This window comes from Salvelinus fontinalis, chromosome 38, assembly GCF_029448725.1.
Source record: "Salvelinus fontinalis isolate EN_2023a chromosome 38, ASM2944872v1, whole genome shotgun sequence".
In the NCBI taxonomy this organism is placed as follows: Eukaryota; Metazoa; Chordata; class Actinopteri; order Salmoniformes; family Salmonidae; genus Salvelinus; species Salvelinus fontinalis.
The window spans coordinates 3,189,477-3,204,387 of record NC_074702.1 but is presented as its reverse complement, the minus strand read 5'-3'; the positions used below and the strand labels follow the sequence as shown (position 1 = coordinate 3,204,387).

Here is a 14,911-nt window from a genome sequence, read left to right as displayed (position 1 = left end):
TCCTGGTGGTGGATAGTAATGTGTTGTATTAATGTCCTGGTGGTGGATAGTAATGTGTTGTATTAATGTCCTGGTCAGGTGGTGGATAGTAATGTGTTGTATTAATGTCCTGGTCAGGTGATGGATAGTAATGTGTTGTATTAATGTCCTGGTCAGGTGGTGGATAGTAATGTGTTGTATTAATGTCCTGGTCAGGTGATGGATAGTAATGTGTTGTATTAATGTCCTGGTCAGGTGGTGGATAGTAATGTGTTGTATTAATGTCCTGGTCAGGTGGTGGATAGTAATGTGTTGTATTAATGTCCTGGTGGTGGATAGTAATGTGTTGTATTAATGTCCTGGTCAGGTGATGGATAGTAATGTGTTGTATTAATGTCCTGGTCAGGTGGTGGATAGTAATGTGTTGTATTAATATCCTGGTCAGGTGGTGGATAGTAATGTGTTGTATTAATGTCCTGGTGGTGGATAGTAATGTGTTGTATTAATGTCCTGGTCAGGTGATGGATAGTAGTGTGTTGTATTAATGTCCTGGTGATGGATAGTAATGTGGTGTATTAATGTCCTGGTCAGGTGGTGGATAGTAATGTATTAATGTCCTGGTCAGGTGATGGATAGTAATGTGTTGTATTAATGTCCTGGTCAGGTGGTGGATAGTAATGTATTAATGTCCTGGTCAGGTGGTGGATAGTAATGTGTTGTATTAATGTCCTGGTCAGGTGGTGGATAGTAATGTGTTGTATTAATGTCCTGGTCAGGTGATGGATAGTAATGTGTTGTATTAATCTCCTGGTCAGGTGGTGGATAGTAATGTGTTGTATTAATGTCCTGGTGATGGATAGTAATGTGTTGTATTAATGTCCTGGTCAGGTGGTGGATAGTAATGTGTTGTATTAATGTCCTGGTGATGGATAGTAATGTGTTGTATTAATCTCCTGGTCAGGTGGTGGATAGTAATGTGTTGTATTAATGTCCTGGTCCTGGTGATGGATAGTAATGTGTTGTATTAATGTCCTGGTCAGGTGATGGATAGTAATGTGTTGTATTAATGTCCTGGTCAGGTGGTGGATAGTAATGTGTTGTATTAATGTCCTGGTCAGGTGGTGGATAGTAATGTGTTGTATTAATGTCCTGGTCAGGTGGTGGATAGTAATGTATTAATGTCCTGGTCAGGTGGTGGATAGTAATGTGTTGTATTAATGTCCTGGTGGTGGATAGTAATGTGTTGTATTAATGTCCTGGTGGTGGATAGTAATGTGTTGTATTAATGTCCTGGTCAGGTGGTGGATAGTAATGTGTTGTATTAATGTCCTGGTCAGGTGGTGGATAGTAATGTATTAATGTCCTGGTCAGGTGGTGGATAGTAATGTGTTGTATTAATGTCCTGGTCAGGTGGTGGATAGTAATGTGTTGTATTAATGTCCTGGTCAGGTGATGGATAGTAATGTGTTGTATTAATGTCCTGGTCAGGTGGTGGATAGTAATGTGTTGTATTAATGTCCTGGTCAGGTGGTGGATAGTAATGTGTTGTATTAATGTCCTGGTCAGGTGGTGGATAGTAATGTGTTGTATTAATGTCCTGGTGGTGGATAGTAATGTGTTGTATTAATGTTCTGGTGGTGGATAGTAATGTGTTGTATTAATGTCCTGGTGGTGGATAGTAATGTGTTGTATTAATGTCCTGGTGGTGGATAGTAATGTGTTGTATTAATGTCCTGGTCAGGTGGTGGATAGTAATGTGTTGTATTAATGTCCTGGTCAGGTGGTGGATAGTAATGTGTTGTATTAATGTCCTGGTCAGGTGGTGGATAGTAATGTATTAATGTCCTGGTCAGGTGATGGATAGTAATGTGTTGTATTAATGTCCTGGTCAGGTGGTGGATAGTAATGTATTAATGTCCTGGTCAGGTGATGGATAGTAATGTGTTGTATTAATGTCCTGGTCAGGTGGTGGATAGTAATGTGTTGTATTAATGTCCTGGTCAGGTGGTGGATAGTAATGTATTAATGTCCTGGTCAGGTGGTGGATAGTAATGTGTTGTATTAATGTTCTGGTGGTGGATAGTAATGTGTTGTATTAATGTCCTGGTGGTGGATAGTAATGTGTTGTATTAATGTCCTGGTGGTGGATAGTAATGTGGTGTATTAATGTCCTGGTGGTGGATAGTAATGTGTTGTATTAATGTCCTGGTCAGGTGGTGGATAGTAATGTGTTGTATTAATGTCCTGGTGGTGGATAGTAATGTGTTGTATTAATGTCCTGGTGGTGGATAGTAATGTGTTGTATTAATGTCCTGGTCAGGTGATGGATAGTAATGTGTTGTATTAATGTCCTGGTCAGGTGGTGGATAGTAATGTGTTGTATTAATGTCCTGGTCAGGTGGTGGATAGTAATGTGTTGTATTAATGTTCTGGTGGTGGATAGTAATGTGTTGTATTAATGTCCTGGTGGTGGATAGTAATGTGTTGTATTAATGTTCTGGTGGTGGATAGTAATGTGTTGTATTAATGTCCTGGTGGTGGATAGTAATGTGTTGTATTAATGTCCTGGTGGTGGATAGTAATGTGTTGTATTAATGTTCTGGTGGTGGATAGTAATGTGTTGTATTAATGTCCTGGTGGTGGATAGTAATGTGTTGTATTAATGTCCTGGTCAGGTGGTGGATAGTAATGTGTTGTATTAATGTCCTGGTCAGGTGGTGGATAGTAATGTATTAATGTCCTGGTGGTGGATAGTAATGTGTTGTATTAATGTCCTGGTGGTGGATAGTAATGTGTTGTATTAATGTCCTGGTCAGGTGATGGATAGTAATGTGTTGTATTAATGTCCTGGTCAGGTGATGGATAGTAATGTGTTGTATTAATGTCCTGGTGGTGGTGGATAGTAATGTGTTGTATTAATGTCCTGGTGGTGGATAGTAATGTGTTGTATTAATGTCCTGGTGGTGGATAGTAATGTGTTGTATTAATGTCCTGGTCAGGTGATGGATAGTAATGTGTTGTATTAATGTCCTGGTCAGGTGGTGGATAGTAATGTGTTGTATTAATGTCCTGGTCAGGTGGTGGATAGTAATGTATTAATGTCCTGGTGGTGGATAGTAATGTGTTGTATTAATGTCCTGGTGATGGATAGTAATGTGTTGTATTAATGTCCTGGTCAGGTGGTGGATAGTAATGTATTAATGTCCTGGTCAGGTGGTGGATAGTAATGTGTTGTATTAATGTCCTGGTCAGGTGGTGGATAGTAATGTGTTGTATTAATGTCCTGGTGGTGGTGGATAGTAATGTGTTGTATTAATGTTCTGGTGGTGGATAGTAATGTGTTGTATTAATGTCCTGGTGATGGATAGTAATGTGTTGTATTAATGTCCTGGTCAGGTGGTGGATAGTAATGTATTAATGTCCTGGTCAGGTGGTGGATAGTAATGTATTGTTCTCTACAGATGTGTTTCCAGGTACTCCTATGCATCATGCCGGAGGCCCAGAGCAGAGCCAGTGTACCTTCAGACCCTCCACCTCTCCTCTCACCCACTCCTCCCCCTCACAGACCTCCTTCCCCAGCCAAGAAGGGTACACTGCTGCTTCAAATCAATCAATCCATCAATGATTAAATCAATCAGATGTGTCAGGTTGTTGCCCTCTACTGTGTACCTCCTAGTTGCAGTTTATCCTAAATCTTCTATTTCTCTCTGGTCTCTGGTGCCTCTCCAGGACTGTCTCTCCCCCCTCCTCCAGGGTAGGGGACAGGAGACCTCCCAGTGATCTCACTCCTCCCCAGTCTGAGTGGAGCTGTTCCAGTCCCAGCCTCAGCAGACTGACGTACATCTCTCTGAATGACAGCACGGCTCTCAACAGCACCGGCTTCCCGACACCGGACAGACACAAGGTATAGTAGGCATGACAGACACAAGGTATAGTAGGCATGACAGACACAAGGTATAGTAGGCATGACAGACACAAGGTATAGTAGGCATGACAGCATCCCAACACCTGACAGACACAAGGTATAGTAGGCATGACAGACACAAGGTATAGTAGGCATGACAGACACAAGGTATAGTAGACATGACAGACACAAGGTATAGTAGACATGACAGACACAAGGTATAGTAGGCATGACAGACACAAGGTATAGTAGGCATGACAGACACAAGGTATAGTAGGCATGACAGACACAAGGTATAGTAGGCATGACAGACACAAGGTATAGTAGGCATGACAGCATCCCAACACCTGACAGACACAAGGTATAGTAGGCATGACAGACACAAGGTATAGTAGGCATGACAGACACAAGGTATAGTAGACATGACAGACACAAGGTATAGTAGACATGACAGACACAAGGTATAGTAGACATGACAGACACAAGGTATAGTAGACATGACAGACACAAGGTATAGTAGGCATGACAGACACAAGGTATAGTAGGCATGACAGACACAAGGTATAGTAGGCATGACAGACACAAGGTATAGTAGGCATGACAGCACAGCTGTCCATTTGACAGAACACGAAGAAGAATGGGCCAATGTTTTACAATCCAGGTGTTGGAACGCTCTTAGAATTTACCCAGAAAGCCTCACAGCAGTAATCACTGTCCACATGAATTTACCCAGAAAGACTCACAGCAGTAATCACTGTCGACATGAATTTACCCAGAAAGCCTCACAGCAGTAATCACTGTCGACATGAATTTACCCAGAAAGACTCACAGCAGTAATCACTGTCGACATGAATTTACCCAGAAAGACTCACAGCAGTAATCACTGTCCACATGAATTTACCCAGAAAGCCTCACAGCAGTAATCACTGTCCACATGAATTTACCCAGAAAGCCTCACAGCAGTAATCACTGTCCACATGAATTTACCCAGAAAGACTCACAGCAGTAATCACTGTCGACATGAATTTACCCAGAAAGACTCACAGCAGTAATCACTGTCCACATGAGTTGAATACATATCTAGGCAACATATATTAGTGTTTTCATTTTTCAGAAACGTTTTACAAATGTTCCCATTTTTCTTCCACTTCAACATTTACAAAAGTATTTTGTGGAAAAAGTCAAAGGGGTGTGAATACTTCCTGAAGGCGCTCTATCTCTCAATATCAGAGAACAGAGGTAAAGTCACCTTGAGTTTTGGGTGCTTGTCTTGATTTGTTGTTGCACAATGTTAAGTTGAATGACGGTCATCTGCCTGGGGAAAAACTCAGCTAGCGATGTCATGTAGCGGAGTTACTACATGAAGGAATTAACCAATTGACTGCATGCTATCTCTCTCCCTTCCCCAGAGTAATGGCACCATGTCTCTGAGCACCACTATAGTCAGGGCCAGTCCCACCCCTCCAGTAGACGGGGCTGATACCCAGAGTCCTTCAGGTCAGGATCTACCTCTTCACCGCTCTACAGACATCCTCTGTCCTCCTAGACAGTCCAAGAGCCCAGAGTCTCCTCACCACTCTGACGGTCCTCCGAGTGGCTCGGTAGACCTGCGGAGTGGTTCAGGTCTGGGCTTTACCCGCAGCCAGAGTGAGTGTAACTATCGCCGTGGGAACGATAGAGACTACGACCTGCAGAAACGCCACTCCGTACCCAACTCACACCGCCTCACCAAGGTGGATTCTGGGTACTCCAGCCACCTGAACATCCAGCAGCCCAGCGGTATGGGGGGCCAGGGGAACCAGCAGTGGTCCGGGGTCTCAGCCCAGGGGAGTGAGGTCTATCCTGGGGCCAGGACGGGCTTCGGCTTGCCTTCCTCCGAGGACCTGTGCTACGTGCCCATCTCCAGCTTCAAGCCCCAGGGCTCCATGGTGGACCTGCCTCCAGGGGTCCCCAGCCTCCTGACGGGGCGCTCCCTCTTCAGCTCCCAGCTGGCACAGCAGAACCTGGCCTCGGATGGAGCTCTACATCCTGGTCTCCCTCTGCCTGCTCCCTACCGCCACATGGCGGCAGCAGGGAACGACCTGTACGGTCACGCTATGTCCTCACGGTTAGGACCCAACGTTGACCCCTCAGTCAGACACCTCCACAGCTCTGGGGGTCTGGGTGTCTCTGGGCCTGGTGGACCGGGGGGTCCTGGGGGTCTGTACCACTGCTCTAACCCCCACCTCAAACCCTTGGACCCAGGACTGATGGAGGGGAACCCCTACAGCCAGAGCTGTGTAGCCTCGTGGGATAATGGCAGCCTTCCTGAACTCACAGGTTAGTCTTCAATCAGTTCTGGAATGTTCTCTTGAATCACTCGAGATAAGAGGGTGTGTTGCAGTTGGAAGAGTTTGAAACGCTTAATCTCAATCCTGAGAGATTTTTTGGGGGGGTAATTTTAAGATAACCCTGGACCCCTCTCCCTCTCCACTCCTCCAGCCCAGGTCGTGATCCCTGAGGAGCTGAGGTTCCCCCATGCCTGCTGTGTGGGCATCTCCTCTCAGACCTCACTGGGCATCTTCAACCCCTCCGAGCGCTGGCAGCAGGTCTCCATCACCGTCACCAGCCTGGCCATCGACGGAGAGAAGGTGAGTCATTTTGTTTCTATTGAATTTGTAAAGAGGACAATGATTTACAGAGAATTGTATGGTTTGCAATAGTGTCAACAAACGTGTGGCTGCTCAAAGCATGTAAATGTAAAACAAAAAGCTAAGAGAATATTTTAATCAAATTGAGAGCCAATAATAAGTGCCGGAAATGTAACCACTCTGAAGAACAAGGAACTGCTGTCGAACTGTAATGTCCACTTCCTGTCCCGCCCAGGTTGATTCATTCCCGTACCAGTGGCTGATAGTGAAGAACAAGGAACTGCTGTCGAACTGTAATGTCCACTTCCTGTCCCACCCAGGTTGATTCATTCCCGTACCAGTGGCTGATAGTGAAGAACAAGGAACTGCTGTCGAACCGTAATGTCCACTTCCTGTCCCGCCCAGGTTGATTCATTCCCGTACCAGTGGCTGATAGTGAAGAACAAGGAACTGCTGTCGAACCGTAATGTCCACTTCCTGTCCAGCCCAGGTTGATTTATTCCCGTACCAGTGGCTGATAGTGAAGAACAAGGAACTGCTGTCGAACCGTAATGTCCACTTCCTGTCCCACCCAGGTTGATTCATTCCCGTACCAGTGGCTGATAGTGAAGAACAAGGAACTGCTGTCGAACCGTAATGTCCACTTCCTGTCCCACCCAGGTTGATTCATTCCCGTACCAGTGGCTGATAGTGAAGAACAAGACCATCATTGGCCCTAAGAGCACGGAGGAGCAGAAGGTGTTGTTCATCCCGCCTCAGGCCGGGGTGTACCAGGCTGTCCTCAGTGTCTCCTCCTGGCCCGCCTCCGCTGAGGCCCAGGCTGTCGCCCGCGTGTTCGCCAAGAGGGTGGTCCTCGTCGCCATGGCAGAGAACCCTGCTCTGGAGGTAAGGGGGGTTGTGGCTGATCAGTGGTTGGCTTGTTAGCTTGAATCCCAAGTGAGGAGGGGGTGTAACCAATGTCGGTCGTTAGTTAGCTTTGAGTCCATGTCAGGACAGGAAGGACACCTACTACGTGGGCTAGCTTCCTGCTTGGTTTGTTTTACTTCTTATATTTCAGTGTTTTGAAACAACTGTTGTGTAAAACCTCAAGGTCTCTGTGTTCTAGTTGGTTGATATCAATGATGTGGTTTCTCCACTGTAACACATAACACATTATATTCTGGATGGTTTCTCCTCTGTAACACATTATATTCTGGATGGTTTCTCCACTGTAACACATTGTATTCTGGATGGTTTCTCCACTGTAACACATTATATTCTGGGTGGTTTCTCCACTGTAACACATTATATTCTGGATGGTTTCTCCACTGTAACAGATAACACATTATATTCTGGATGGTTTCTCCACTGTAACAGATAACACACTATATTCTGGATGGTTTCTCCACTGTAACACATTATATTCTGGATGGTTTCTCCACTGTAACACATTATATTCTGGATGGTTTCTCCACTGTAACACATTATATTCTGGATGGTTTCTCCACTGTAACACATAACACATTATATTCTGGATGGTTTCTCCACTGTAACACATTATATTCTGGATGGTTTCTCCACTGTAACACAACACATTATATTCTGGGTGGTTTCTCCACTGTAACACATAACACATTATATTCTGGATGGTTTCTCCACTGTAACACATAACACATTATATTCTGGATCGTTTCTCCACTGTAACACATAACACATTATATTCTGGGTGGTTTCTCCACTGTAACACATTATATTCTGGATGGTTTCTCCACTGTATCAGATAACACATTATATTCTGGATGGTTTCTCCACTGTAACACATAACACATTATATTCTGGATCGTTTCTCCACTGTAACACATAACACATTATATTCTGGATGGTTTCTCCACTGTATCAGATAACACATTATATTCTGGATGATTTCTCCACTGTAACACATTATATTCTGGATGGTTTCTCCACTGTAACACATTATATTCTGGATGGTTTCTCCACTGTAACACATTATATTCTGGGTGGTTTCTCCACTGTAACACATTATATTCTGGGTGGTTTCTCCACTGTAACACATTATATTCTGGATGGTTTCTCCACTGTAACACATTATATTCTGGATGGTTTCTCCACTGTAACACATTATATTCTGGATGGTTTCTCCACTGTAACAGAACACACTATATTCTGGATGGTTTCTCCACTGTAACATTATATTCTGGGTGGTTTCTCCACTGTAACACATTATATTCTGGGTGGTTTCTCCACTGTAACACATTATATTCTGGATGGTTTCTCCACTGTAACACATTATATTCTGGATGGTTTCTCCACTGTAACACATTATATTCTGGATGGTTTCTCCACTGTAACACATTATATTCTGGATGGTTTCTCCACTGTAACACATAACACATTATATTCTGGGTGGTTTCTCCACTGTAACACATAACACATTATATTCTGGATGGTTTCTCCACTGTAACACATAACACATTATATTCTGGGTGGTTTCTCCACTGTAACACATTATATTCTGGGTGGTTTCTCCACTGTAACACATTATATTCTGGGTGGTTTCTCCACTGTAACACATTATATTCTGGATGGTTTCTCCACTGTAACACATTATATTCTGGATGGTTTCTCCACTGTAACACATTATATTCTGGATGGTTTCTCCACTGTAACACATTATATTCTGGATGGTTTCTCCACTGTAACACATTATATTCTGGATGGTTTCTCCACTGTAACACATTATATTCTGGATGGTTTCTCCACTGTAACATTATATTCTGGGTGGTTTCTCCACTGTAACATTATATTCTGGGTGGTTTCTCCACTGTAACACATTATATTCTGGGTGGTTTCTCCACTGTAACACATTATATTCTGGATGGTTTCTCCACTGTAACACATTATATTCTGGATGGTTTCTCCACTGTAACACATTATATTCTGGGTGGTTTCTCCACTGTAACACATTATATTCTGGGTGGTTTCTCCACTGTAACACATTATATTCTGGATGGTTTCTCCACTGTAACATTATATTCTGGGTGGTTTCTCCACTGTAACACATTATATTCTGGATGGTTTCTCCACTGTAACACATTATATTCTGGATGGTTTCTCCACTGTAACACATTATATTCTGGATGGTTTCTCCACTGTAACACATTATATTCTGGGTGGTTTCTCCACTGTAACACATTATATTCTGGGTGGTTTCTCCACTGTAACACATTATATTCTGGGTGGTTTCTCCACTGTAACACATTATATTCTGGATGGTTTCTCCACTGTAACACATTATATTCTGGATGGTTTCTCCACTGTAACACATTATATTCTGGATGGTTTCTCCACTGTAACACATTATATTCTGGATGGTTTCTCCACTGTAACACATTATATTCTGGATGGTTTCTCCACTGTAACACATTATATTCTGGATGGTTTCTCCACTGTAACACAACACATTATATTCTGGGTGGTTTCTCCACTGTAACACATAACACATTATATTCTGGATGGTTTCTCCACTGTAACACATAACACATTATATTCTGGATCGTTTCTCCACTGTAACACATAACACATTATATTCTGGGTGGTTTCTCCACTGTAACACATTATATTCTGGATGGTTTCTCCACTGTATCAGATAACACATTATATTCTGGATGGTTTCTCCACTGTAACACATAACACATTATATTCTGGATCGTTTCTCCACTGTAACACATAACACATTATATTCTGGATGGTTTCTCCGCTGTAACACATTATATTCTGGATGGTTTCTCCGCTGTAACACATTATATTCTGGATGATTTCTCCACTGTAACACATTATATTCTGGATGGTTTCTCCACTGTAACACATTATATTCTGGATGGTTTCTCCACTGTAACACATTATATTCTGGGTGGTTTCTCCACTGTAACACATTATATTCTGGGTGGTTTCTCCACTGTAACACATTATATTCTGGATGGTTTCTCCACTGTAACACATTATATTCTGGATGGTTTCTCCACTGTAACACATTATATTCTGGATGGTTTCTCCACTGTAACACATTATATTCTGGATGGTTTCTCCACTGTAACACATTATATTCTGGATGGTTTCTCCACTGTAACACATTATATTCTGGATGGTTTCTCCACTGTAACAGATAACACACTATATTCTGGATGGTTTCTCCACTGTAACATTATATTCTGGGTGGTTTCTCCACTGTAACACATTATATTCTGGGTGGTTTCTCCACTGTAACACATTATATTCTGGATGGTTTCTCCACTGTAACACATTATATTCTGGATGGTTTCTCCACTGTAACACATTATATTCTGGATGGTTTCTCCACTGTAACACATTATATTCTGGATGGTTTCTCCACTGTAACACATAACACATTATATTCTGGATGGTTTCTCCACTGTAACACATAACACATTATATTCTGGGTGGTTTCTCCACTGTAACACATAACACATTATATTCTGGATGGTTTCTCCACTGTAACACATTATATTCTGGATGGTTTCTCCACTGTAACACATTATATTCTGGGTGGTTTCTCCACTGTAACACATTATATTCTGGATGGTTTCTCCACTGTAACACATTATATTCTGGATGGTTTCTCCACTGTAACACATTATATTCTGGATGGTTTCTCCACTGTAACACATTATATTCTGGATGGTTTCTCCACTGTAACACATTATATTCTGGATGGTTTCTCCACTGTAACACATTATATTCTGGATGGTTTCTCCACTGTAACACATAACACATTATATTCTGGATGGTTTCTCCACTGTAACACATAACACATTATATTCTGGGTGGTTTCTCCACTGTAACACATAACACATTATATTCTGGATGGTTTCTCCACTGTAACACATTATATTCTGGATGGTTTCTCCACTGTAACACATTATATTCTGGGTGGTTTCTCCACTGTAACACATTATATTCTGGATGGTTTCTCCACTGTAACACATTATATTCTGGATGGTTTCTCCACTGTAACACATTATATTCTGGATGGTTTCTCCACTGTAACACATTATATTCTGGATGGTTTCTCCACTGTAACACATTATATTCTGGATGGTTTCTCCACTGTAACATTATATTCTGGGTGGTTTCTCCGCTATAACACATTATATTCTGGGTGGTTTCTCCGCTATAACACATTATATTCTGGGTGGTTTCTCCACTGTAACACATTATATTCTGGATGGTTTCTCCACTGTAACACATTATATTCTGGATGGTTTCTCCACTGTAACACATTATATTCTGGATGGTTTCTCCACTGTAACACATTATATTCTGGATGGTTTCTCCACTGTAACACATTATATTCTGGATGGTTTCTCCACTGTAACACATTATATTCTGGATGGTTTCTCCACTGTAACACATTATATTCTGGATGGTTTCTCCACTGTAACACATTATATTCTGGATGGTTTCTCCACTGTAACACATTATATTCTGGATGGTTTCTCCACTGTAACACATTATATTCTGGATGGTTTCTCCACTGTAACACATTATATTCTGGATGGTTTCTCCACTGTAACACATTATATTCTGGATGGTTTCTCCACTGTAACACATTATATTCTGGATGGTTTCTCCACTGTAACACATTATATTCTGGATGGTTTCTCCACTGTAACACATTATATTCTGGATGGTTTCTCCACTGTAACACATTATATTCTGGATGGTTTCTCCACTGTAACACATTATATTCTGGATGGTTTCTCCACTGTAACACATTATATTCTGGATGGTTTCTCCACTGTAACACATTATATTCTGGATGGTTTCTCCACTGTAACAGATAACACACTATATTCTGGATGGTTTCTCCACTGTAACATTATATTCTGGGTGGTTTCTCCACTGTAACACATTATATTCTGGATGGTTTCTCCACTGTAACACATTATATTCTGGATGGTTTCTCCACTGTAACACATTATATTCTGGATGGTTTCTCCACTGTAACACATTATATTCTGGATGGTTTCTCCACTGTAACACATTATATTCTGGATGGTTTCTCCACTGTAACACATTATATTCTGGATGGTTTCTCCACTGTAACACAACACATTATATTCTGGATGGTTTCTCCACTGTAACACATAACACATTATATTCTGGGTGGTTTCTCCACTGTAACACATAACACATTATATTCTGGATGGTTTCTCCACTGTAACACATAACACATTATATTCTGGGTGGTTTCTCCACTGTAACACATTATATTCTGGATGGTTTCTCCACTGTAACACATTATATTCTGGATGGTTTCTCCACTGTAACACATTATATTCTGGATGGTTTCTCCACTGTAACACATTATATTCTGGATGGTTTCTCCACTGTAACACATTATATTCTGGATGGTTTCTCCACTGTAACACATTATATTCTGGATGGTTTCTCCACTGTAACATTATATTCTGGGTGGTTTCTCCGCTATAACACATTATATTCTGGGTGGTTTCTCCGCTATAACACATTATATTCTGGATGGTTTCTCCACTGTAACACATTATATTCTGGATGGTTTCTCCACTGTAACACATTATATTCTGGATGGTTTCTCCACTGTAACACATTATATTCTGGATGGTTTCTCCACTGTAACACATTATATTCTGGATGGTTTCTCCACTGTAACACATTATATTCTGGATGGTTTCTCCACTGTAACACATTATATTCTGGATGGTTTCTCCACTGTAACACATTATATTCTGGATGGTTTCTCCACTGTAACACATTATATTCTGGATGGTTTCTCCACTGTAACACATTATATTCTGGATGGTTTCTCCACTGTAACACATTATATTCTGGATGGTTTCTCCACTGTAACACATTATATTCTGGATGGTTTCTCCACTGTAACACATTATATTCTGGATGGTTTCTCCACTGTAACACATTATATTCTGGATGGTTTCTCCACTGTAACACATTATATTCTGGATGGTTTCTCCACTGTAACACATTATATTCTGGATGGTTTCTCCACTGTAACACATTGTATTCTGGATGGTTTCTCCACTGTAACACATTATATTCTGGGTGGTTTCTCCACTGTAACACATTATATTCTGGATGGTTTCTCCACTGTAACAGATAACACATTATATTCTGGATGGTTTCTCCACTGTAACAGATAACACACTATATTCTGGATGGTTTCTCCACTGTAACACATTATATTCTGGATGGTTTCTCCACTGTAACACATTATATTCTGGATGGTTTCTCCACTGTAACACATTATATTCTGGATGGTTTCTCCACTGTAACACATTATATTCTGGATGGTTTCTCCACTGTAACACATTATATTCTGGATGGTTTCTCCACTGTAACACATTGTATTCTGGATGGTTTCTCCACTGTAACACATTATATTCTGGGTGGTTTCTCCACTGTAACACATTATATTCTGGATGGTTTCTCCACTGTAACAGATAACACATTATATTCTGGATGGTTTCTCCACTGTAACAGATAACACACTATATTCTGGATGGTTTCTCCACTGTAACACATTATATTCTGGATGGTTTCTCCACTGTAACACATTATATTCTGGATGGTTTCTCCACTGTAACACATTATATTCTGGATGGTTTCTCCACTGTAACACATAACACATTATATTCTGGATGGTTTCTCCACTGTAACACATTATATTCTGGATGGTTTCTCCACTGTAACACAACACATTATATTCTGGGTGGTTTCTCCACTGTAACACATAACACATTATATTCTGGATGGTTTCTCCACTGTAACACATAACACATTATATTCTGGATCGTTTCTCCACTGTAACACATAACACATTATATTCTGGGTGGTTTCTCCACTGTAACACATTATATTCTGGATGGTTTCTCCACTGTATCAGATAACACATTATATTCTGGATGGTTTCTCCACTGTAACACATAACACATTATATTCTGGATGGTTTCTCCACTGTAACACATAACACATTATATTCTGGGTGGTTTCTCCACTGTAACACATAACACATTATATTCTGGATGGTTTCTCCACTGTAACACATTATATTCTGGATGGTTTCTCCACTGTAACACATTATATTCTGGGTGGTTTCTCCACTGTAACACATTATATTCTGGATGGTTTCTCCACTGTAACACATTATATTCTGGATGGTTTCTCCACTGTAACACATTATATTCTGGATGGTTTCTCCACTGTAACACATTATATTCTGGATGGTTTCTCCACTGTAACACATTATATTCTGGATGGTTTCTCCACTGTAACACATTATATTCTGGATGGTTTCTCCACTGTAACACATAACACATTATAT

The 14,911-nt window shown here is 41.2% G+C and overlaps 1 protein-coding gene across 8 annotated transcripts in view; it reads left to right on the top strand.

Moving 5' to 3' along the window:
- LOC129837541 (nucleoporin SEH1-like) overlaps window positions 1-14,911 on the top strand; it is a 168,329-nt gene that overhangs the window by 65,755 nt on the left and 87,663 nt on the right. For 7 of the 8 annotated variants that reach the window (XM_055903815.1, XM_055903814.1, XM_055903813.1 and 4 more), the window contains 5 exons: window positions 3,441-3,567; window positions 3,709-3,883; window positions 5,293-6,202; window positions 6,365-6,513; window positions 7,174-7,398. In XM_055903815.1, the coding sequence (XP_055759790.1) occupies window positions 3,441-3,567; window positions 3,709-3,883; window positions 5,293-6,202; window positions 6,365-6,513; window positions 7,174-7,398 (1,586 nt within the window). Of the gene's footprint in view, window positions 1-3,440; window positions 3,568-3,708; window positions 3,884-5,292; window positions 6,203-6,364; window positions 6,514-6,748; window positions 6,877-7,173; window positions 7,399-14,911 lie in introns of those variants that run through there. The other variant, XM_055903819.1, reaches the window with a different exon arrangement.